This window comes from Dermacentor andersoni, chromosome 3 (assembly GCF_023375885.2).
Source record: "Dermacentor andersoni chromosome 3, qqDerAnde1_hic_scaffold, whole genome shotgun sequence".
In the NCBI taxonomy this organism is placed as follows: domain Eukaryota; kingdom Metazoa; phylum Arthropoda; class Arachnida; order Ixodida; family Ixodidae; genus Dermacentor; species Dermacentor andersoni.
In genome coordinates, this window is record NC_092816.1 from 66,160,368 (window position 1) to 66,185,767 (window position 25,400).

Genomic DNA, 25,400 nt, shown 5'->3' on the forward strand with positions numbered 1-25,400 from the left:
CCTCGATGGTAGTATTTTTTACGTTCAAAGGTTCGCAGGTCTGCCCTTTGCAGTATACGGTAGAACCTCGTTGTTATGTTCCTGTGTTCACAATCGACAACACAAAAAATGACCCAATAGAGTTATGCTCATTTTTTTACCGGTTCGTATGTTCTCGGAAAACAAGATTTTTGGGCACCAACGTTCAGTGCGTTGCCCAACTATGATTGTATGATAAGTTTTCCAGCCGCTAGATCCCATGTAAACAAGAAAATGCGCGAGGCATGCGCGATCGAGCACAGTATATAGCTGCCCAACACAGCATCTACACCGCAATACTCGTCCGCCCGGCTCACGTGATAATGCCGGCGCACACTCAGTTTCTCATTTCGGTACTTGCAAATCTTCTCCGGGGTCATTGCACGCGGCATTCATAGCTATCACTGCCAATCCTGTTGCAATAAGCATCTTCACCTATTTGTTGTGTTTCACAGTGCGTGATGCCGTCAGAAGCGTAGCGTATGCTATTAATAGGCCACAACTGCCGTTCCCTGCTGCAGACTGCGATGTATACTTTTTCCGATCTCTAGGTCCCATGTGGACAAGAAAAGGTGCAAGGCTCGGGCAATCGAGAATAGAATAGTAGTAATCGAGAATAGTATAGTATAGCCTTTCTCACGTGAAAATGACGGCGGGCACAGTTTCTCATTCCGGTACCAGCAAATCTCCACCCGTGTCGTCGCACTCCGCATTCACAGCTATCGCTGCCAAACCTATTGCGATAAGCATCTTCACCTATCTGTTTTATAACGCGTAGTGTGTAGTGCCATTGGTAGCATACCGCATGCTTTTAGTAGGCGATAATCCAAAGGCGCCACCATTCCCTGCTGCAGTCGGCACGATGTGGACATTACGTTTCACTTTGGCGGCATCCGGCGTTGCCCACCAGCTCGATTTTGTTTCGGCTCCCCATCACCATCTTAAAACACCACACAATAGGAAAACAACAAAACGCGTCACGGGCTGCCGGAACACCACCAGCTCGGCATGCGTGGGTGTCTCATGGCGCAACGATCTGCGCGACGCTTCATATTACGTAGATGTCAACAATAGTTCAGTCGGTCAAAATGTTTTTATTTATTTGGATCGTACGTTTTCACAGTTTATGTATAAGTTTTCTCTCACTTTTCCTTTTCTTTCCCAAAACGTATGATCAAGGTTCTGCTGTAGTTGGTTTAATACCGTGTCTAAGTGCAGTGCTTGCTTGGTCCATCCAGAATAAATCTGAATTATGCATAATGTGTGGGGATTCTGGACAAGAAATATAACTGGAGCAGCAGAATGATGATGCTATCTGTCGTCATTACAGTAAAATACCGCTCGTGCTTTTTTTTTTTTTCTGGTAACAGTGACAGATGCCACCACTACATCTTCTGCAAGTGGTTTTAACTTGTTCTGCGTGTTGGCCAAACAGATGGCTGTATGAAGATGCTGCCATGGTAAATCACATAGTTAAATGCAGCACTGGTTCAGTCGGTGCTTGTGAATAAAAGTAGGGTGCCCTTTTCTGTTAGCACAGAAGCACAGATGTCTTCAGTTTACCTGCATAAGCCACTGGCTAAGCCAGCGGCTAATGAAACGGATGTTCCATGTCTGCCTCCATGCCACAAAGCAGTGCTGGCCGATGCTCAAAGGCAAGGCAAGGTAGAAACGTGCATTGCAACTACTTGAGCAAGTAGAGATAAAGGGGGTGCTGCCATTGCTCAACTGCTAGAGCACCATAGGCATTGTGTGGTGATTGTAGGCTTGATTCCCGTCAACGACATGCTATTTCTTTCTCCACTTTCATTTTTTTCCCTTTAGTGTCTTTATCTTAAGCATGCAAGAACATAAATTATGTTAAACTTTCCTTTGCCGTAGAGCACTTCATGATTTCCCCGTGCAGTGACTTGTGGCTTCTTTGTTAATGGCTTAAGTCAAGTAAAGCCCTTCAGTTCTGCATGTTCTTCCTGCTAATCATATCTAGAGCGCTTTTGAACAACTGTTTTCCAAGGAGTGTTGCAACTCTTAAAGCAGTACGCTGACACATAATACATTTTTGAAGTTGTAGAAGCTCTACAACATCCTTCTCGGATGTCTAAGAATGGCTGGGAGTGTGAAGATTGTGAAACGCTTCTGAAATATTCTTATTTGATGCTAAAGTCAGTCTCGAAATGCTTGACCTCGCGTCATTGGCACCATCATGATGTCATGACACAGAGGGATATTTGCTGAAATTAAGTAGAAGTTGGTTACGCATGATAATTTTACTCATAAAAAAAAATAAAGAGCACTGCATAAGTTTCTTCTGGCTGCGCTCACGTGTGGCAGCCGTGGCAGTTGCAGGAACGATGTATCGTGACGCTATGACACATCCACCTCCTGGGTGCTTAAACCGAAACTGGTGCTGTGATGCTCACCAGTATTTTTTTCTAGGGTTTAGAGAGCTTGGGCCTTCAGATAACGCAAAAGAAAAGAAGAACAAGTAAAAAATGTCAGGTCAGTAATTTAACTTCACTGTCTCTTTCTTCCAGGGACCATTCGACGTAGTGCGCAAGATCCTATCGAGCTCTGAGGGTGGCCAGTCTATGACACTGAATGAGAAGGCAGCACTCTTCTTTCATGACTACAACATGGTGCCGCTGTTTGTTCAAGACAACTACTTGCATATTCAGCCCCTGGAAGCCAAGTGAGCCTACTTCCCGCTTCTCTTGAGGCTGATCAGCATGGTGCATTTGACATGCAAATCGTGTATGGCAATTTTAGTTGGGCCAAGTTTCTGACATGGCCTTGTGCAGTTTCGTGTTGGTGACAGCATTCACTGGGGCCTAGTATATACCACGTGACACAGGCGCATTGAAACTGTTCCACCAGGCAGTTGTCTATGTTGTGTGCAGATTGACGGGTGCTTGAGGTAAATTTGACAGTTTGTATGCCTAGATAGGTATTTGCATTGTCAATGTATGTTGCTTTATTTACATATATTAGCTATCTTATGTATTGGATAAAAAATTCAATTCTGGGGTTTTACGTGCCAAACCATGATCTGTATGAGGCACACTGGGGTGTGGGACTCCAGAATAATTACGACCGTCTGGGGTTCTTTAAAGTGCATCCACAATTACATGGGCTTTTTTGCAAATTTCGTTCCCATCAAAATGCGGCCACTTGTCCAAAATTTGATGCCAAGACCTCGTGCTTAGCAGTGGAACGCCAAAGCCAGTATGCAACCACGGCAGGTATTATGTGTCAGGTAAACCCATGACCCTAAACAGAACTGCAATGGACGCATGGAAGGCAACTAAAATTGCATTTTTGTGCCATTCGATATAGTGGCAACTTTTTTCATGGCCTCAGTTTTTGTGGCATTGCGCGCACAGTTCATGTCCGAAACACCGTGCAGCATCCCGAATTTCAGTTATTGCAGTTACATATTGGTGCTAGGGGTAGGCGACAGTATGGCAGAAATCATTGGTAACTATGTTTAACACATGTGCAAAAAAATTAGTTTGCTTTGCTATAACCGATGCCATGACGAATCCCACTGTTGCGACTTTGCAATGTCAGGAGAATGCCCCACTTTAATAAAGCAGAACTAACCAGATTATCATTACTTGGTTATATCCCTGTTTGTTATATCAAGGTTCGACTGTATACGGTAATCATGATGACTGGCTAGGTGTGGAGATTTCGTTTTGCCTTGTATCCACATAACTTGCATTACTTTTTCCCTTGGTCAGGGGTGACCGTGAGAAGCACCTCCGATTGGTCAGCGAGGCGGCCGACAGCATCAGTTATGGCGACGTAGTGGAGCGGCAGATCCGGCAGCACGGCAACTGGTCCCTGCTCCCCATGCAAGCTTTCTTTGCCAGTGTGATCCCTGGAGAGCTCGTTCGGGGCCACATGCGTGAGATGGTTAGCTTCCCAGCCTGGTTTGGCAAGAACTCCTCCACGACAAAGCGACACCGCCTGCTCCGCGAACTCAAGCATCACACGTACACTCGGTGAGGACTTGTGGTGCCGAGACTGTAGGTATGGCACTGAGCCTGGAACAGCAGCGATCTGCACAGAAAGAAAGCTAGTCTGGTTGAATTACCTGTTAAGTTACCCAGCCAATTGCCATTTGCCAGTTGTATTTAGCTATGACCCCTGCATATATATATATATATATATATATATATATATATATATATATATATATATATATATATATATATATATATCATAACAGGACAATAGGCTTTTGGCTTTGGGTATAACTTTGTTAAATTAAGTTGACCTTTTTGTTTACCACACAGTTGAACCCATTTATAAGAGTATTCAAGTTTCAAGAAAACCCAATTGTTATAACCAGGTTGCATGAAAAAGGCAGAGGGAACAAACATCGAAATAATTTTATGTAATAGTTCTGCGGAAACCCGCAAGATGGGGAGAAGTAATTAATAAAGGGGAAAATCAGACATCCACCCGTTCGTAGCAATTGCTACAAAGGAAACCTGTACGGGTTCCTCGAAGGGGGGGGGGGGGGGGGGGATTTCCTTTGAGGAACTCATACGGATTTCCTTTGTAGCAATTGCTATGAATGGGTGGATATCTGATTTGCCCCGTATTAATTACTTCTCATTTGCCCTGCCATCTGCTAGCCGTCTGGTTAGCTCAGATAGTAGAGCGGCTGCCCCGGAAAGCGGTGGTCGCAGGTTCGAGTCCCGGACCAGGATTCGCCCTGCCATCTTCTAGCCGCCTGGTTTGCACAGATGGTAAAGCGGCTGTGCCGGAAAGGCGGTGGTCCCGGGTTCGAGTCCCAAACCAAGACGAATTTTTCTTACAATTGCAAGGCTTTTCTTTCAAGAAATCCGTACACGTTTCCTTTTTAGCAGTTGCTATGAACGGGATGTCTGATTTTCCTCCTATTAATCCAAATAATTTAGTTGAACAGAAATAAGTGCAGTGGCCCCCACTTATAGCATCACCAGTTTTAAATGTTTAAGATACTCGGATGTAACAGTGAGCAGCTGCCGCGAAATCCAGGAAAAGAAAAGAAAATGTAAGCCACTACGCCTGCCTGCATGCTCCACACCTTTATCATACCCGCCTTCATTCGTCGCATCGCCCTCCCCATCACCGACCGGCCTCGTGCACCACTCTCCTCTTTCCCTTCCACCTCACTGATACACAAGTCGACTGCGCCGCTGTCAAAGGAGTAGAAGAGAGATGGGAGAGAGCCGCCCAAGGCTGGCGGTGTGTGTGGCAATGTGACAGAAGTGTACCATGCAAGGTGCGCGACACAAAGGTGGGTGCCACAAAGGTGCGCGGCACGCACGTGGGCGTGGCGACTCACCCTTCGTTTTTTCCCCTAGGATCTTGCTTTCTTTTCTCTGGCACACGCACCCAATAGCTATATTTAATTTTTATAAGTGATAATGCGATATGGGAGCATTGTGCTAAGTGGTTCATTTCACCATAGAACCCAAAACTTTATGGTGTATCGGCTGTTCTTTCTTCCTTTTTTCCATGCCTGCTTTGATGTTGTTGGAATGCCATGTGTAAGGGGATATCTGTAGTGCTGGTACTTCAGGAAGACAAGAAAGAGGAACAGAGACAGAGTGAGACAAAAATGCAGCTTATTTTTCTATTCAACATCTGTTCATCCACCCTGTCTTTTACTTTTGAACATTTACAATACTAGTCCCAAAATGTGCCAATGCATGCCAAACACTCTTTATCTGTACCTGGCATCGTTGTAATGTTTTGCACATTCTGGCAGAAATGGGCTGACAAAAGCCAATGGAGCTTGTATTCAATTCCGTTTGGAACCAGTGGCATCCCTGTTTTATCGCCGTGCAGGGTGTCTGCTGACCGCACACAACTGTCCATGGACTACGTGGGTCCCTTGCTAGAGTCGCTGACCAAGCCGCTGATCGACAAAGGCGTGGATGGCGTGCCAAGCGTTGTGCACCGCATGCACCACTATTACCTGCAGCGAGCCGACCTGGACAACCTTTGTGACCTGGCTTTGTGGCCTGGCATGAGGGACCCGATGGGACACATTGACTCTAAGGTATGGCCATAAAGAAGCTGCCTGTGCGCCTGCAAACGTATGGCGAAATTTTATACCCTCTAAATAAATTGTCTTAACTAAAGGGAAGAATTGCTTGAGCTGTATTTAGTAAATGACCCTTCTGCAACACCGCAATAGCCTCTCGTACTGCATGAAGAGGCTCGGTATGCCGGAGAAGGTGCGAAAATGAGAGATAGTTGGCAATGCTGCCTTCAAGTTCCCGCACTAGCTTTCCAGGATGTCGTGGATTTTGACGGCGTTTGCTAAAGCCTGGATGAGTTTTTATTGGCGCAGATGGTTTACATTTTATTATAAAAGAATGAAGGGCTGAATTGAGCAAGTTTCGAGGAGATGGAGGGAACTTTATTATTGCAGAAATCGTTGCGCGGTTTATTCCTGGGTGGTTCCCTCTGACAGGGCTCCACTGGCGATCACGGCTCACCAGGCCTGGTCGAGGAGCTTTAGTGAACCACAGTGGCCCAAATATGAAAACGAAATTTGTGACGTCAAATTGACTGTACCAGCACTGCTGGAGCTTTGGCACAAAATTCGAGATATGCAACTTTGACCCCCCCCCCGCTTTCTTTTTTAAATATTGGACACAACAATAGCGCGAAATTAGCGAAAATAAAGTTCTAGAAGAACTGTTTGTTAGCCTAAATCAATTTGATGTTTCTCATTAGTGTCACCTTAACCTGTCCGCTTAGCTTTTAAAGGGGCCCTGAACCACTTTTTATCCAAGCGGAGAAAGGCATTTGAAGTGAAAATAGGCTATTTCAGAAGTGCTTTGCCTCAAAACGTACTTCAGTGCGTTCAGCAGAAGCGGAGTTATTGGCAATCAAACACGGCCTCCGCTGTGCTCCCGTTCCTTCTTCAATGCTTTGCACTGCGAAGGCTATGGCGCAGTGGGGCGTGCCCACAACACTCTGCCTTCCAGGTGTCACTGTGGCGCGCAGTTCAAATTTCATTTTAGATGTTAACGTAGCCACCACGACTTCTGCCTTTGGTGCCTATGACGTGATAAACCTAAGCCAAACACTGTTGTCCTCAGTGAGCCGCAGTGCGCTTAGCCAGTGGACTCGTGGCGAGACCTCGTGGCGAGACCTCGCGGCAGCCGCGGTATCTATGCCATATAGCTGACCGCAGCTTGATGTCAGCTGTCAGCCAATAGCAGCTGTCTAAGGGAATGACGAAATAAAGTTTCCAGAAGAGAGTGTGGACAGGGCCTTCTGTTGAAAAGAGAGCGTTTGAGAGAAAGGCGAGTTCGCAATCCGCTTGCGAGCTTCACGCACCGCATACGACAGCAAAACCACAGATGTTCGCACCAGCGTATGATACCCGCAGACGATGTTATTTCACGAATCCCGAGGGGTGGTTCAGGGCCCCTTTAAAGCTTTCTTTGCAAAGCTATAAGGTTTATGATGCTGCAAGGGTTAGTTTGTTAACAGGGTGGGGGAATGTAGAGAGGGAGAGGAGGAAAGGCATATGCAGGTCATCACGCTGATTGATTGGTTGTTTCAGTGATAATGTCATCTCTGCACACCTGCACTTGGTCACCGCAAAAGGGACACGTCTCAGTGGCGCGTGTTACACTGGTGCTCCAGTTTGGTACTTTGTGTAATGTTGCAGAGATGGCCACTCAATCGAGTGGCCCCTCGATGAGTGAGGAGTGTCGCAGACAGATGAGGCTGCTTTAGCCCAAAGATGAGAAGCTTGATGGCGGCAAGGGGCAACCAAGACAGCTGAATGATGGGAAGCTTCGTTTACTTCAACAGTCATCTATCTTAAATGGTTTCTTCATAATTTTAGAATTTCCATCGTACACGAATATGGTCTAACTAATGTGATATATGAATGCTCTGAAATCTTCAAAGTGTTGCCTTTACCAAGAACAGAGTTTGTACAGCAAGAAGATGACGTAAATTTAACAGCAGTTTTTTTTCATGCACAAGCGAGACGGAGACACATTTGCATATTGCATTGCCCATCTTGTACTATGTATCCTCTTTTCCCATGACTCTTTTGGCAATGTCTTCACCCTTCCTGATGTGTAAGGTGCTTGTAATAGTGCTTCTGTTTTCAAGATCCACTGCTTTACTTCACTTAATGCTGTGTATTCTGTACAATACCTAGCTTTTTTTTTTCTTTTTTTAACTGTAGCAGCTGTGATGGGCCGCTTCACCTTTGACACTTCTGTACATTCATTCAGTCACTCCAGGAAACTAGCTACATTACATACCCTATGTAATTGCTTTGGCTACCTGCATGGAGGTTGTCTAAAAGGTTGTCAACCCACCAGAGCACCAATCCACTGGTGGGTCGGCACTTTACCCATCTGTTGGCACAAGACCAACAGAAGCAGTAAGGAATTTCAGTCCAAGCTTACTCCTTTTAACGTAATGTCATGGATACCGCAAAGCTAGGTTCTGTTCCTGAAACATAGTATGCAATGTTGTCGTGTTAAAAGGAACTCCGAAGGAGCCCCATTGAGTGACTTCAAGGTAGCAGGAAACAAACGTGATTTTGATGAAAGCAAATGTATATGTTCATCTTTTCAGTGATGTGACTGCGCTACAGTGAACTAATAGGGCTCACTAACTTTACCACATACACATATATAAATAGCACGCATATAAAGTTGATTAGGAAAAAGTGTTATCATAAGGGGCTATTAGTGCGAGGCCTTGGTACCACTGTTAATGGTGAAAGTTGTTTCCATGCCTAGCCTCAAGCTGTGCACAAGGTTATCGCTAGAACAAGGCACGATCATAATGACAAGTCATATCCATGAGCCATGAAAAAAAAGTCACAAAAACTAGGCAGGAGAACAACTACTACCCACCGCGAGGGTTCAGTGGCTATGGAATCTCGCTGCTGAGTATGAGGCCATTGGTTCAGCCTCCAGCTATAGTGGTTTCATTCTGATGGGGGAAGAATGTAAAAACACTCGTGTACTACTTAGTTTTAGGCGCACATTAAAGAATCCTAGAGAATTGAAATTATAATCTGAAGCCCTCCACTACAGCATCTATCACAGCCTGTGTGTTACCCTCAGACGTTAAACACCATAATCTGTCTCTATTTTTAGAGCAGATACTGCTGCTGCCAAAGTACTGCTTTGGTGGCCCTTAATAATTTTCTTCCTTACCTTTCTGACCCATTTTCTTAATTTGTCGTTGTTGGTTGCAGGTAAAAGCTGCACTGACACGTTCCCTCAATAAGGAGGCCTTTATGATGCCTTATGCCACTGGCGACTTCGTCAAAAAGAAGGCCAAGAAAGGCGCAGGCAAAGCTGGGAAACAGGCCTCGTTGCAGGGCGACGATGAAACTCCTGAAGAAGAAGCAGAGGATGAAGACGACGAGCCTGACCCAACCCTTGTTGATTACGATTAGATGGCCATCTCGTTTTTGATATCTGGTTGCATCATTTAGTGCTTTTGTTGTGTGGATCGACTGCCATGTGTTCACAGCTTTTGTCACCGTTGCAAAGCTATCATGCGAAATGCTCTGTGATAAGATTGCATGGAGCCTTGCACTTCCTAGCATTTCGACCACTACTACCTCAGCAGCTCTCCTTTGTGTGTGCACAGCAAGGGTAGTCAAAGTCACTGCTGTGTTCATTAGACATGCCGCTCTTGGAAAGTGATCATATTGTTGACTTGGAAATTGTACTACCAGTAATTCGTGCTTTCACGGCAGCAATCGGAGCTAGTTGTCATGCATTGTTGACTTGCGGGCAGGCTGTCCTGAAACACGAAACTTGGCGATTGTGCTCACGCTGAGTGTGGGTGTCTCACGTTTCCTCTCATTGTGCTTTGTGCTCTAAGTTGGTGTACCTGCAGTGTATTGCAATGTATTGCAAATGACAGAGCGTTCCGGCCAAAAAATGGCTAAAATTCTGTTGTTGCTAGATTATCTTACATTTGAGGCAAATTCCAGATAATTAAAAAAGTAATATTCGGCTGCTCACAGAAGTGCTCATTGTGGGAAGCCACAGAAAGCTGTATTTTCTCGCAGCCTAACGCTGAACATGTGTAACCTGTGCAGCGCGTCTTGCAATCCCAAGGTTCGTGTTGAAACTACAAAGAAGTTGAGTTTTACTCTAAAGCTGTCACGTTCCAAAAAAGTATGTCTAAAACACAGTGAGTTCAGTTATCCCAAGAATGGCTGGCTTCTGAGCTCCTTCTTTGCTTGTGCACGAGGAACTCGGCAGATTGTGTGGAAGGGAACAACAGAATCGAACGGCAGTTGAACGTCAAAACACGCCAGTGTAATCAATGTACAAAACAAACAGAAAGAATAATACACTTAATGTCTAATCATTCAATTGCCAGTCAGTTTCTTAAGAGTGAATTCAAGCTCACTTGCCAGCAATCAAATGCACCGTTATTCACGTGGTTATCAGCAAGGTGTCATATCCATTCCCTCCTGCTGTCCCTGTCCGTGTCATCTGCAGAATATTTGTCAAGCACTAATCGTCTCCTTTATGCTTGTTAGTACGCCATCCTTTCCATTGACAGGGCCAACAGGCACAGTGAAACAACATGCATGCAAATACTGTACTAAACAGCATTAATTTGTATGACACACATGATGAATGATCAGGAAGACTAGATTTTTGTAAATGATGATGTCTGAATGTGCACTACTAATTGAGATCTCATCTCGGTAGCACTGTATATATATATATATATTCACATTGTGTGATGACGCTGCAATCAGTTTAATGCTTAGATGGCCTCCTTCAGTAAGCCCTTCAAGACTTATGCTATGGCTCTGGGCTTGACCATTGATAGTGCTCTGGGCCTCAGTAGACAGTAGTGCACATAACTAATATATGCTGTTTATTCAGACTTGCAGGGCCACTTTGAAGACAACCAGCCTGTTCAGACCTGTTCACTAATGAGCCAGTTTGTTATAATCCCCCCCCCCCCCCCTCACTCCCCTGCCCTTTTTTTTTAACGTTTATACAGTTGAGTGGTGTTCATGATTACGATTTTTCATGCGCCTAATGCAGAAACCTTGTGCACAAGTTTACATGGTAGTTGTTGTGCCCAAGAAGCACATACAAATACAAATGACTCACTAAGCTAACAAAAGAATTGACCAACATAAATTGGTGCAGGATATTAGTCATGTTTCTGACAGGTAAGCATATCAAATATGGGTGAGTGAAAGAATGCCACTTATAACGTACAAAAGCAGCAGAGAACAGCATAGGTATCTAAAAGCAACAACGGGGTTTTGAAGAAGGGCCCTGCCAAGCAGAAATGGCCAAGCCTGCCACAAATGATCAAAAAACAGTAATGCCATGTTATGAAACTATTAAAGCAGTCTTTCTACACTGCATTACGACTGTGGCATGTTAGAGTTCAATAGCTGTGTCAGACATCTGAAAAATGTATGTTATAACCGTAATGTCATGTTGCAACAAGGTGTGTTATAACAGTGCTAGCCAGGCGTGGTTGTAATACCATGACTCCTTATTTTAGTGTGAGATCTGGATATTGCTCTGTGCTCTTCATAAGTATGCACAGGTGCTAGTGCTAATTATGTTTTCACTGTCACAGCTTATTTGACTGCACAGATAGTGCATTTGTAGTACTATTTAGCCAAAATGAGATCTGGCATTGAATATCAACAAAAGGTCTCTTGAAGCACACCTTCAAAATAGATTCACTGATTGCGTAGACAGGCAACCCAGTGTCATCCCACAATTATTGCAGCGAATTGTGAACATTTGCATTGTTTTTATTCAATCAAAGCTACATTTGTTGATTTTATAAGCATTAAAGAAAACTTGTACAATTATGCTTAACTTGTTTCTTGTTGGGTCCTACGTTTGCGGTCACCAAATTTGTGCTTTGTGGGCCAGCAATTACGGCACATACAGTTAAACCTCGTATAATGAACTCAAATGGGGCAAATTATCGGATATAACGAAGCAAATCTAGAATCTTTCTTGCCAATGTGAACATTTAACAAATATACTGTATGCTTATAACGAATATCAGCTATAACGAAGATATTTTTGTGTCAGATACGACTTGGTTATAACAAGGTGTGACTACAGATGTTTGCATTTGTTAATGCTTCTCTGGAAGCAGGTATGTGGAATAGTATTTCACTATCAAATATGAGCCAATTACTTTCCTGATATATTGGATGCATGTGCATGCTTTGGTTCTTCCTCTTCAGTGTATGTCTGTGTATTATGCACTCAAGTGGCGTGCCATTGCATGCTGTGCTTTTTCGTCATTTGGCAGCTAGCCCTTAATGCCTCCATTAGCATTTTTGCCCTGAAACTCGAGGTGTAATGCTTCATATTTGAGGTACAAATGTAGAAGGTAGAGGTGTACATTAGTTGGAGAGATTTAGTTTTGCCTCTCGTGAACAGTTGCTTGGAAGAATTTCTGTCTTTTTTTTTTGAAGGAAAGGCTGGAAGAGAGCTCCAGATTTGAAAATAACATCGTTGTTTGGTCAGTAATGGAAGCGGCAATGTGGAAATTCGTCTTTATTTCTCCGTTTATTTGCATACATGCCCTATAGCACGCTTTCGAAAACCAATGCCTACACTGCCCTTCATGAGCTGATCACACTACCGGTGGGCTATGACCACCTGTAATGCCACAGCATAAATTTCCTTCCTAACATCATTTCAGGGGTAAAACATGCCTTCAGTTGGTTTTACACAAGGCTTTATACAAACACGTACACATTTTTTTGCCTGTGCCCATCTTGTTCGCGACATTTATTTCAAGCTTTGTAGAATGGCTACCTCTGAAGCTGAGTGCTAATTCTTGTGCCACAGTGGTCATTTCTATTGTGAATAAACAACTGTTTTTCTGAAGACCGAGCGAGCTTTTCTTTCTTTCTTTTTTTTACTTGGCTTTTTTCCCACTTGCATTTGCAGATATCATTTTAGCCATGCACGGTAAGCCAAGGTGCGAGTGCAGAAATCCTGCTAATACAGCAGTAAATTATTTACCTACTGTGATGACTGCCAAACTTCATTGTAAGTGGGATTTCAGCAAAGGTGAAGTGGTCTCAAAGTGCCTTTAAGGCATTCTTCGGGCTTTGAAACGAAAAGCATGGTAGTGTACCTAGAACATAGAGACATGAGGAGAAAAAGTTGCATGCTGTTGTTTCTGCAAGTCACTTTAATTGGAAGTGCCACTGACCTGCGGCTGGGCAGCCCATTTATTTTAGAAACTTGCGGCTAGGATAACTTCATGCACCTGCTGAATCTGGTTGGCGACATGTAAGTGGTAAGTAACAGCCTGCGCTAGCTGTTGTGGCACCTTGGTTTTGCAGAGGTCTACCAGAAATGCACTCTAGTCGCCAAATAAGCAATTTGAACAGGTAGAAGTGAGTAGGTGTCTGCGTCTGGTAGCATGACTAAATGTGGCAATTGCTTTTGTAAGGTGCCAGTGCTTCTTGTATTGCCATTAGCATTCTTGGGATGCTTCACACAATATCCGGTGTCTATTTACCTGTCTGCCTGGGCCTCTAACCTTCCCGGCTAATTAGTTAACTGGGTAGTCCATGGCCTAATGGGTAGAATATTGGGCTGCTGTGCTGAGGGAAGAGGGTTCGATGCCAACCATTGACACTGCTTGTACCACTAAGTACGCAACACTGGATGTGTGCCTCTCTTCAAAGAAACTGTGTGATACCAACCTGGGTACCTGGGTATATGCCACTGATTATGTGTCACTTTTCAATGAACCTCTTTCATGCCAACTTGTCTCACTAGGTACGAGCTGTTCTTCAATGAAACTGATGGCAACTTGGATCACTGGCCATGTGCCACTTTTCATAAATGACAAAGAAATTATTTAAAATTTCTCCTGTGCTGGGCAGAATCAAGCACATGCCATATATATTCAGACAATCTGGTTTGAATATATATTCACATGTGCGCCACACCTTTGCAACAGCGCCCATACATGCTGCAGCACGTCCAGAGGGAAGCGCGAGAGAAGCACGGCTGCATACATGACGCATCTCCACATTGGCAATACATTGTTTAGCTGCATTACTTCAATGCTATTGCATTAACGTCGACAACCATCATGAGATCGCTGCTGCTGGAATTTTTTCAGTGTCTTGACTCGTACAGGTATGCTTACTGGTTCTGCGTTATCGCCTGTTGTGGTGTAAACATGGTATGTTTAACATCCCCAGAGATGGGAAAGGTATGCTGTGGCATAGCATAAAGAGGCCTACAAAAATATTCGGTGTTCAACCTTTCCTGTTGACATTTAATTTACCCTCCTGTTGCTTTAAATGTTCTTGCCCTTTCCCATTGTGCTTTGACCCTTGGATTGAATGTTCTATGCATGCACAAACAAGGTCTGAAGTTCTTTATCCTAATTCCGGGTTGCCACATGACATGGCAGTAAGGTGAGATAAACAGGCATATCATGGAAGCATGTTTCCTAGCACTGTTTGCTATGAAAGTAAATTAACAGAACTCGTAGAAATCTCACCATGGATCTCTTTCAGTGGAAATGCGAAATTTCGCAGCTTTTTTCTTTGCACTATAGATAGAGTCCGCCAACACTACATTTTATAGAATCTCCATGGCCTATAGACCATGACAAAGTTTGAATGAAGCGGCTATTCGAATAATGAAATGTGACTTTATTGTAGCAAAGGGTGACAAGCAAGGTTCGATACAAGTGGCGACAAATATTTGGATACGCAAGCCTTATTCGAATGAAGAGAATATTTTCTGTAGGATTTTGTTTCGTACTTTCTGTCAGTAGACCAGCTAGCTTTTGCTGTTTCGACGGCGTTCTTTCTGCATTACTTTTTTAGCGCTTGCACCAAATGCCCACTCTGTGCTCGAAGGTAACTCGCTCGTCCGTCCACAAAACGTTTAGGTTTAACGAGAGGGAAAATGAACACGACTGCGTTTTTAAACATTGTACGATGGGGACCACAACGCCCAGAGTTTCGCTTAGGTGTTCTCTGGTGGCACGGTTTATATGATCTAGCAACACTGCGGCCATTTGTTGTCGCTTGCCATTGCTCGAATTTGCTCGCTCGCTGCTTCCTCTCAGGAAGAGCTATATCCCAACTCATATATGCTCGTATTGTTTACGTTCTCCTGCCTCATGGATCTGTAATTTGAAGCACATGTTACGAACGAGCTAATACGCGAAGACGTCCGAGACCACAGGTAATTCGCCGTTTCCTTTATTCCAAAAACGAAGCTGCTGCAATGCCTTGAAATGCCCGTTCGTCAGCGCAACTAAAGTTCGTCTGACGCCGGGAGGCTGCATCGGCCCCCTAGGCACGCCCGCAAGCTTCGTCATCTTCCTGTAATTTCTCTTAGCGTCACGCATAAAGTTAGCCGAGCTTTTCCGATTGGCTGTTGCCATAGAAGCTCCAGTGTGCGCGTCACAGTGGAGCAAGCGATGCGATAACCGCACCTCCCGTGCCGTGGCGTATCCTCCCGATGAGCGTTCTGTATCGGGCAGTCGAATGACGGACGGGCCGTCATTCACTGCAACTAGCGGCGCAATATGCCTCGTCCGAAGCGGCCTCCACCACCTGCTCCTGCTCGCAGGTTGGTCGAGATGCCTTACTACGTGAGCGACGTGAACCCGGACTATACGGCTGCTCTGGGATTATTCCAGCACCTCAACACCGAGGAGCTACAAAAGCTCCTAAACGACGATGACCGAGTCGACAGTATGGTCAAGGATCTCCAACAGGTGCGTATTGCCCGATCGCATGTTCGCACTTGTAATCGGAGCTTATATTCGCGTGTACTTTCCGTGCCTCGCCGTCTGTGGTGAATTTAATACCTCTAACACGTTGGTTGCGGTTTGTGTTTGCAGAGCTAGAGAACCCTTGCAACCGCGTCTCGATGTTTTGAAGTCAAAAAGCACAGCACAGCGTGCTCTGATTCGGGTGTCATGCAGGAGCTGTCATTGTTGATTAGTGTGAACCAGAAGACCCATGACATAAAAGACAAACTTTCATGTATTCGTGCTGTGAAGCGTCGTATGATATTGTATCAGTGTGCGCTATTGCAGCTGCGACTTTCAAATAGATGCACTTTAAACTTTAAACCACTCAGAAGCTCGTCAACTGAGTAAAATGTGGTTCTTTGATCATACTACTTTCTGCACAAGCTGTTTATCATTCAGTAACTGTGTTTCTCTTTCTCTCTTTAGTTTTTTTGCCTTTGTGTGATTATTCAGCCCACCTTTTTTTTTTTATGTCGAGCTGATATATGCAGGTTATGGCTAAAACTATTGATTGTTGCACTAATACAAATCAGAGGCCTCTAATGCCAGTGGTGACATGTTGTGAAGCTGAGATCAGCATTTGAACACAATGGCTTTCATCGAGCTCTCTCCCATGCATTGAAGCGACAGTAGGGTTAGTTTTTATGTGTTGTCGTCTGCTTTTCTCCTCGTTAGTGTGAATGCTGGCTGTAAAGCACGTCATGGCATCAAGTGATTTGGTGTACGTCATATGTCATGTGACTGACTTTTCTGCAGTTATGTCTGTCATGTGAATACAGCTTTATAGTGTTGTCATTGTACTGCTGTGCGGTTGCAACAGGTGAAGAACGCCGAGAATGAACGTGAGATGCTGCTGGCCAGCAACAAGAGTTTGGCTGACTTCAACCTGTCCCGGGAGCCCAAGCTCAGGCAGTCGCGGCAGCAGCTGAAGGAGCTGTACGAGCAGGCGCAGGAGCTAATGGCTGAAGTGGAGCAGAACAAGAAAGCATTAGGTCAGTCTGTTCATTTGTTTCAAACTTAGGTCAACGTTCACTTGAAACTTGCTTGTCTTAGTCCTTTGTGTACTGTACATTCTCTATTGTTCAAGCATTGTATGACAGTAGCAGTGCTGACTGGCACAACAAAGTTTGCGTTTGCTGCGTGTAAAATTAGTGCTTGCCTACTCAAGCGCAGAGCAAGATTGGACTCTCGGATTTTTTGCTATATTTTGCTTTGTTTATGCGCTTTCAGTTGTTCGTATTAAAGCAACCTGAAACTGTTTGATGGTTGTGTAGAAATGCAATGAGTCAATAGGGTAGGCACCTGTGATCATCAAGAGCCAAATTTAAATGCTCTGCACAGACTGTGTAAATATTAGGGTTTAAACATCGGCATCACCACAGATCATATCAGTGCCATTCCCTGTGTTTTCACCCACCTCTGCCCATTCTACATAGATTGGGCCAGTGTGGTTATTCAGGTGGGCGGTCCATTTAGCTTCCCACGTGACATAGTTGGGAATACTTAAAGCATGTCGCTGTACTAAGCTTCTCTTTAATAGTATATGCATGCATAGTAATTTGTGGACCTGTAAGACTAAAAACCCTAATGCAATGAATGTAGACATTTTTTTTCAAACCAATGGCTCATTTACACTTGAGAATGCAGATCATCTGCTGCAGTGGTTTTCCGTAAACGTGCAATTTGCATGTGTATTTGCATGCAAGAGAAGGACGGCAATAAAGAGTTCCTTCCAAAAAGCAGATTGTGAGGCTGCTAGGAGGAAGAGGTGGGATGAGAAAGAATTCGACAAAAGATTACAATAGCGCTTTGGTGATGCTCGCCCATGGGACATGGGGAGGTTACCTCACATGAACATAGGTGCAGCGATGGTAAACCAGCACTCGTCTTTTTGTGCTGCAGGTGTGTGCAGGATGTAAACTGCAATGTCAACACATGCTGTAAATGACATAAGCACTGCGCATGAACTTCATTTTGAAGCCTCCATCACCACAGTGACAAGAAAAACTGCATCAGAAAGAGACGTGGGAACACAATCAGTTCAAATCAACCAGAAGTAGACAACAGTTGTGTCACACCACAATGTAATGCCCGAGGAGGCGGAACAGCCTTGATCACATGGAATACACGTTGAGGGGTAATGCCATGGCTTGAGAGGAGGATAATGTTTAGAAATTTGTAGGTCTTTTAGTACACCATGCTCACGTAAAATTCTTGTGATATATAAAATTCACACATTCTACGAGAAGTGGTCTTTGCGCGGTACTTTTAGGTACGGCTAAAATTGTTTCAGGGACCCTTTAGGTTAATACTGCTGTGAGGAAAAAGCAGGAGTACAGTCGTAAGCAGGGGTGTACTTACAGTACCACTTGCCAGATTAGATATCAAGGGAGCTTAGCCAGTGATAACAGTTTTGTGGTTGTCTACCCATGCATCATCACCACCGTCCTGGCAGTATAGATCTGTCACAGTGCAAGCTTATAGTGGAGCTCGTATGGCTGGCATAGGGTTTGAGTCCGGTGATGTGAACAGCATTGGTGCTTGTGTTGGGATGCAGGGAGCAACTATTACTGGTTGGAGCAATCTTATAGGCCAAGCCGAAAAGTAGGTGCGACGTCTTGTTGGGACCAGAGTAACAAGAAAGCAGTTTCTCAAACTGCTTATGGTTGCATGCCTGCTTCCTTTTTGGAACAATATGCATGTACACTCTGTAGCAACATTCTCTTGGTCCGTGGAGAAATCAGCATTTCATCCCCCTTGTATGAAACCTGCAATAATCATCAAATCAAATGTGCACCAATGAGCACAAATCATCAAATGAGCACCAATGCATGCCATGTCCTTCTATCCAGCTAGTTCTCAGCACAACTACAAGTCTTTCTGCTATGTCTGTTGAGTGCTTAGTTATATAAAATTTTATCTCCCATACCCAATCCGTTAAGCTCCACTGTTGGATTATGAATCCCAGAGCCTCATGGTCAGAAGTACAGTACCAGGAGCTACAACTATACATAAATGGTTCTTTGTCTTGGCAGCATTGAGTGCAAAAAAAAAACATAACATAAAATAAAATGTGAATTCAGTGTTTTTGTAACAAATAGACACAGGATTACAACATCACTTCATACCTCCTCACAACAGTGAATTTACTTTTGGGATGAATGCTTTGTCTTCCTCTCAGACTCACTGGGAGGCCAGTCATCCCTTGAGACAACGTTGGCGCTACTACAAACCTCAGCAGCTGAGGCAGAGGAAGAGTCAGAGGTAAGGTAGTTTATTAGTAGTGGTGCTAGTTCTTGGCCATTGGTTGTTTGTGCATGTGATAAAAGATTAATCCAATTATTGGCTGTTCACTTCTTGAAAGCGTCTGGGAATCTGGCCCCATAGTAAAGGTGCCACAAAGTGATAACAATGACTAGTGGGTACAGACACCATAATTCTGATTGAATTTGTTTTCTTAGCGTTCATGAGCTGTCAAAGAATCGCTACACACAATTTGCCACTGTACCATAGTTAATAAGCTATTGAGCCTGGTTACAGCCCGCTTCAGTGTGATTTATACACCATGTGCAGGAACCTGCATACAAAAATAAGTTATTGTGATATGTGCAGGATGCGAAAATGTGTACTGTGGCCTAAACTGCAGGAGAAAACGAGCAGTGAACCTGAGTCGTTTTCCACATCTGACAGTCATGCCCGAAGTTGTAGTCTGGTTTCTAAATAATGATGAATGGTGGTCATGGTTTTTCTGCTCTTCCTAGAGTAAAGGTTTATCAATGACAGAGTCAGGTGTGCAATTCCCATATTCTAATGAGTGATCGAGTGCAGATTTTGAGCTGTGACCACTCGGTGGAACAGTCAAAGCTGCTCCCGCAAAAAGCAGACAAGTGAACCGGAACTCCACGTGGCATATTTCTGCATGGTAGTTGTGACTTCCCTGATAATGACAGATGCCATGGACGACTTGTCATGGCATGCAGCATTGCCTTGGCTGCTCGATAGTGACTCGGTTATCATAAGTTCTGGTGCGTGCAACAAATAGGACACAGACAGCGACGCTGAAGCCACCGACCGCTTCCGAGCGGGCATTTGACAGGTTGTTTCGCCTCTACTGGCAGCAAACGCTGGAAGTTGATGATCACACACAGGATGTCCTGAGTAAATCTTGATCCGGTAGAGCACTTCCACTCTCACGCTATGCTCCAGCGGTGTGGGTTGTGTTCCAATTGTGGAATAGAGAGTGGTTCTATACACGAGGAAGGAGTGCTCACTCGCTGAGTCAGTTGGCTATTCCGAATCTGCCATTGGAATTCACTGTTTAAGCTCCAGTCAAGCCTCCCTTCAATCCTTGGCTGGGGCTTAAAGTGGAATTGCTGACTCCAAGAACTTATGCTGATTGGCTGGGCAAGCACTCAGCTCTGCACACATTTTATGGCTTACAAGTGGCGGCAGAGAACACAGACTAATAAGGAGGCATCAAGATGATAACAAGGCACATCCATCCATCGTCTTCCAATCATCTTGATGTTCCCACATTTGTCCTTTGTGGTCTCTGGTGCTGTTTGTGAGCCATAACAAACCAACTAGCTCATCAATTTTGATGTTTTTTTGTTTATGGCATTGCAGAAGATAGCCTCAAGCTTCCTGGATGGCGAGAAGACGGTAGAGTCATTCGTGGAAGAGTTTGTGGAAGCACGCAAGCTTGCACACTTGCGTCGCGTCAAGGCAGAGAAAATGACCGAGCTACTGACATGCCGCCTTCCGAGGCCCATGGGGGGCAGCATGCCTAGCCGGCCCGCACCACCCGCGCCTGGTTACCCCCTTCCGTCTGCTGGTCCTATGCCTCCTTACCCCACCACACACTATCCAATGCCCATGCCTTTCATGTGAGCCTTAGAGAGTTATCTTCTTTTTCTAACTTCAAGAGTGCCTGCTCCAGGATAGGCTTGGCCGCGTGCTATATTACGCCGAGGAATTTCTATCAACGAGCAGGAATAGCCGACGAGCGACGGGGACATTTGAAAACCCCTCAAGTTTGCTGCCTGCAGAGCATATTGTTGCCATTGTGGCTTGTTGCCTTGTGAAGATTCTGTCTCTGATTGGTACTGTGGTTATGTTGACAGTGTGATATTTCTTTCACACTTCTTACTTTCTTTGCTGTTAGCTTATCATGAGTGTAGGGGTGTGTGAACAGCAGTAATTTTTTAGACGGAACCGAATACGAATCTAATAGTGCCAGATGCTAATTAATATAAGACAGTGTTCACATCCTAGCATTTATAACGTTAGAAAGTTTATGTCACTACAGTACGCATTACGAAGCATTGTTTACTACAAGCGCAAATGGAGAAAACGGGAAAAAAATAAGCAGTTTATTCGCATGCACAGGGCTCTTGACCGAGTGCGAATTATTATAATATAGTCGGTAAGGTCTGGCTCCCTGAGCATTGTCGCCTGCTCCACTACATACAGTTCGCATGTTTTATGCTGCCTATTCTATTCCCGCAGGGATTCAATTTATTGTACTTTTGTTCCAACTTTGTTTGATTATGCAAAACTATGAAAAAAAGTTGTCTTTATAAATAGTAACAATTCAGTTTGAAGACCAAATTCAATAGGACAATGTTTCATTCTTTATTCGAAAATTTTGAATTCATCGACCACTAGTCACGACCTTTTTTGCACATTACTGTCATTTTTAGAATGTTATTTGCGGCAGATGAATTGTCCTTTTATGTACTGTAGTTGCCATGAGGCCATGTTTATGTCCTAAATCTACACTAGACATCTTGCTTCAGTAAAACTGTCATACAGTAGACAAGTCAAGACCAAGCGAAATGTTTACTGAACCAAGTATGTGGGCTATACACTAAACCATGCCAGTAAAACTTTTCAGACCTGCTTCTTCAGTTGGTAAGATGTTGCGAAGGGTTTGGCATTGTGCTCTGCAAAGTAGTTTTCGTGGAAAATTTAGAGTGTCCCCCATGAGCAAACAGTTTTTAATGTTGTGCCCATGGTGATGTAATACGCCTACAAGCGAGGATTGTTTTCTCCTTCAGGAGGTTGCTGTGCCTACTATAGTCTGTGTATGTGAAATCGCTTACTTTGCACAGTTCTCTAATATGACATCTCCTGCCTGGATTCTCTGCACCACTCCTTGCTGGGCTGAAGCAAAGGTGTGAGTGTGTGTGCAAGCTTTAGTTTTAGCCGTCGCATTTGCTTCCTGTGCTGATGCTTTAGAGAAATTGTGAAAGACTTGGGCTATCTCTCACTTTAGAAAGGACAGGCGGAATCTATTTACTATATTCAAGTATAGGGTAGGAACAAGTGGTGGCAGGAGCGGGTTGGCTTGATATATAGAGAGAATGTAGTTTCGCAAAGTACAAATGTTGGGCTAGTTGGTGCGTAGCTGTCGATGTTCGTGGCACGAAAGGTTAGCAAGAGAAAGAATAAAACGGACAGATATTTCTGTTCTTTTCTTTGGTAACCTTTTGTGCCACAAACATAGATGGCACACACAGGAAATTTCGTCTCTGAAATAAGATTGTGCGGTTCTTCGCACTTAGGTGTGATTGAATGCACTCGTGGCGTCAGTCATGTGAACGAAATGACTTGAGTTTTACTGTGTTGAAACTTCTTTTGATTCTGCTTGACATTGACGCTGCGATTTGTTTGCAGGGGCTCAATTTATATGTTTCCCCTCCACACATTTTACATGTGTGTGTATGTGGAGTACATTGCATGACGCACTCTGGTTGCTTCAGCACACTTGCTTATAAGTTCTAGTTCCTCTGCAGAGTGCACCATGGATATTGTATCACTCCAGAAAACTGTATGCTATGTTTTTAGCTATTTGTGTGACTTCTGGGGTGAATACCTCATAGAATCGTGGAGCCTATGCAGCGGGGGTGAAAGGGGGAGGGGGGGGGGGGTGAGAATAGTGTCACAGTGGACAACGGTCACTGGATCTTGGGGATGGGTGATGACTCAGGATATTAGGGTAGAAACGGTTTGTTCACTAGGACATTGTCGTGTGACCTTTATGCCGTAGTTTCTTTGTATATTTAATCTTTCAAAAGGGCGAAGAGTGTGTCTGCAGATGCTCTGCCCCAACTTGACTTACACTATCTTGCAATCGGCACAGCCAATATAGCGCTGCCTAATCTTGATGGCTTCCCTGGCTGAAATGTACTAGGTAGCTTTCGTCGGTTCCGGCTCCATAGCACATTGGCACTGCGTGCTTTCGTGCGTACACAGAGTATCTTGGATGAAAAATCAGCCTGCTGGCTTTCCAGTCAGTTGTACTATGAGAGGAGTGATGCTTTAGTGCAAACTGTACAGTGCAGAATGCAGTACACTGCAGGTGTCTCATGCTGGAGTCTAGGTATAGCATGTACAACTTTTTAACTTGAATCATATTGCATCTGGTTGCTGCTTGTACGGATTCTGCATATGAATGCGCTAAATTGATGTACAGTGCGAATTATGTGAGTTAAGCAGTGCAAAGCCATTGTGTTGCACAATTCTTGCATAAATTTATGTTTAGTTGCACTATTTAATGCTGAAAAGTGGAGTGCTGGAACTCTCTAGAGCTGCTCTTTGTGTGTACAGTTAAGCCAAAATTAATCTCCTTGCTCACATCATAAATGCTGAAAAAGGAAGAAATTGTTCAACCATTGAGGCAGCTCTTCGAGTGCACTCTATAAAGCTGCTTTGTTTGTTTTTCTCAAACTGACTGTCGTACAAACAACAAAAATACTACTACTGAAGCCGCTGTGAAGATGTGCTTGTTGCGAGTGCACTAGTGTGATGAAAAAAATAACAAAATAAAAGGCAAATAAAAATTATTCCTGGAGCTATATTATGTAAGGGTTCTTCTCCTTCGGTTCTGTTCATTTCTTAATACCTGTTGCATCATGTGGGTGATGCTCCTGCTAACAAATATGCGGCCTCGTGTAAGTTATCGACAAAGAGCAGAAAGACTGGAATGAGAAGAATTGTTGCAAAATACAGCCCTTGGTTTGCCTGGCAGTAATCTAGAGGCCTGTTGTGGCCATGTAAGAACATATCAGTGCTGCTGCTGTTAGGAATGTGCCATTAGGTCTTTATCTTGTGGAGAGCCATTGCTCTTGAAGAAGCGCATTTTAATTTTAGCTCCATTTGTACATGTAATACGTATATGCATATCTGCTCCTTCAATGAGAGGTCTATTACTATTTTTTTTTTAATTTGTCGTGCACGCACACAACGCTGAAGGCATCCAGCTGAATGAGCTCTTTTAATGATGCTATTTGCAGGCTCTGTTCGGTCACATCTTTCTGAACCTGGAATAACATGATGCTACTCAGCTTTGTTTTTTGAAGCTTGTGAAAAGCATGGCATACTTCTGCGTGATTACATCAGTGGCTGGCAGAATATTTTGCATTACTAGTGTGTGGCTCCAGTTTATGTGGAAAACACAGGTTGCAGCGTTTTGTTTTGTACTTTTTTCTGCCGACTGCAATAACTTTGGACCTTGGTTTTGTAAAATTATGTGTGAACTCATTCGTCCTTCGTAATGGAATGTATATTGTGCTCTCACTGATGGATACTATGTTGTGGTATCTTATTTGCCAAATCAAAACGCAGTTGTGCGTGTCCCAAGCACAAGTGTGGAAATGCAGTGGTCATTTGCAAATAAAAGGCACATGGTTGTTTTCCTGCTTAGGAGTGACTGCCATCTCAATAGGCAAGTTGATTGTGCTTCTCTACTGCTGCATGAAGTGGCTATTTTATGTGGGCGTTTGTTTCTACATTGTACATATGTCACTTTAAATGGGAAAAAGAAAAGAACAGTACATGTGGGCCTGCAAATTGTTTTTCTTTCTGGCATCCCAGGAAGCCCTTACTTATACCAGACTTCTCCAATGTTTTTTTGACTGCCCACTTCAACTGGCTTAATTGACTGGCAGTCATTAAAGAAAAGTAGCTGGAGGAAGAAGAATTCGGGGATACCCACGACTTATCACCAGTGGGGCCCTGGACTGAGGGACCCACCCACTGGACCTGAATGTGATTTTTTTTTAAAATAAAAGTGTTATACTACTACACTTCTACTTGCCTTTTGTTCACGCAGAAATGAATAAATGCTGTTTCACTTGGTTGCTTAAGCTTATGCTTCATTATTCCGTAGGAATTCGCCACGATGAAGGCACCGAAAGGAAGTGCAAGGTTGATGCGATATCGCTATCGTACGTTAAGTGGGCGCACGCTGCTGTGTGTTGTCCACTCGAGCGTAGTGTTCGTTGCCAAATTACTATACTCATTGTAAACGTTTGAAAGAAAACGGTTCACATAGCGCGCGTGTCGCGTGTTAGCGCTGCGACTGTTGGCGCCTCCGCCTCTGCACGCGAGCATTGGCCTTTGCGCACCTTTGCCGCGTTGAATCATCTCGCAAGCCGCTGTTTTCACTGCTTTTTTAGATTCTACAAACGTGGTTGCGGTAGCGTGGAGGAACGAAACACAAGTTAGCTCCTGCGAAATAGAACTATCGATAGCAAAGTTGCACCGCTACAAGAAAC

General features: G+C 44.1%; 2 protein-coding genes across 3 annotated transcripts in view; both read left to right on the plus strand.

The window, feature by feature from the left end:
- Gnf1 (germ line transcription factor 1) overlaps positions 1-12,926 on the plus strand; it is a 62,539-nt gene extending 49,613 nt beyond the window's left edge. Inside the window, exons 20-23 of the mRNA XM_050193995.3 lie at positions 2,553-2,707; positions 3,759-4,022; positions 5,863-6,076; positions 9,266-12,926. Coding sequence (XP_050049952.2) covers positions 2,553-2,707; positions 3,759-4,022; positions 5,863-6,076; positions 9,266-9,469 — 837 coding nt within the window. The 3' untranslated portion in view covers positions 9,470-12,926. The remainder of the gene's footprint in view (positions 1-2,552; positions 2,708-3,758; positions 4,023-5,862; positions 6,077-9,265) is intronic.
- Positions 12,927-15,056: 2,130 nt separating this feature from the next.
- Positions 15,057-24,984, plus strand: LOC126546035 (vacuolar protein sorting-associated protein 37B-like). Of its 2 annotated transcripts, XM_050194109.3 has the most exons (5): positions 15,057-15,263; positions 15,654-15,801; positions 16,661-16,832; positions 19,022-19,104; positions 20,467-24,984. In XM_050194109.3, exons 2-5 carry the CDS (start codon positions 15,664-15,666, stop codon positions 20,728-20,730), a joined length of 657 nt encoding a protein of 218 aa, XP_050050066.1. In that variant the 5' UTR covers positions 15,057-15,263; positions 15,654-15,663; the 3' UTR covers positions 20,731-24,984. The 2 variants fall into 2 exon arrangements, with proteins under 2 accessions (XP_050050066.1, XP_050050057.1); XM_050194100.3 differs by lacking the exon at positions 15,057-15,263 and having other exon boundaries at positions 15,386-15,801.
- Positions 24,985-25,400: the final 416 nt, after the last annotated feature.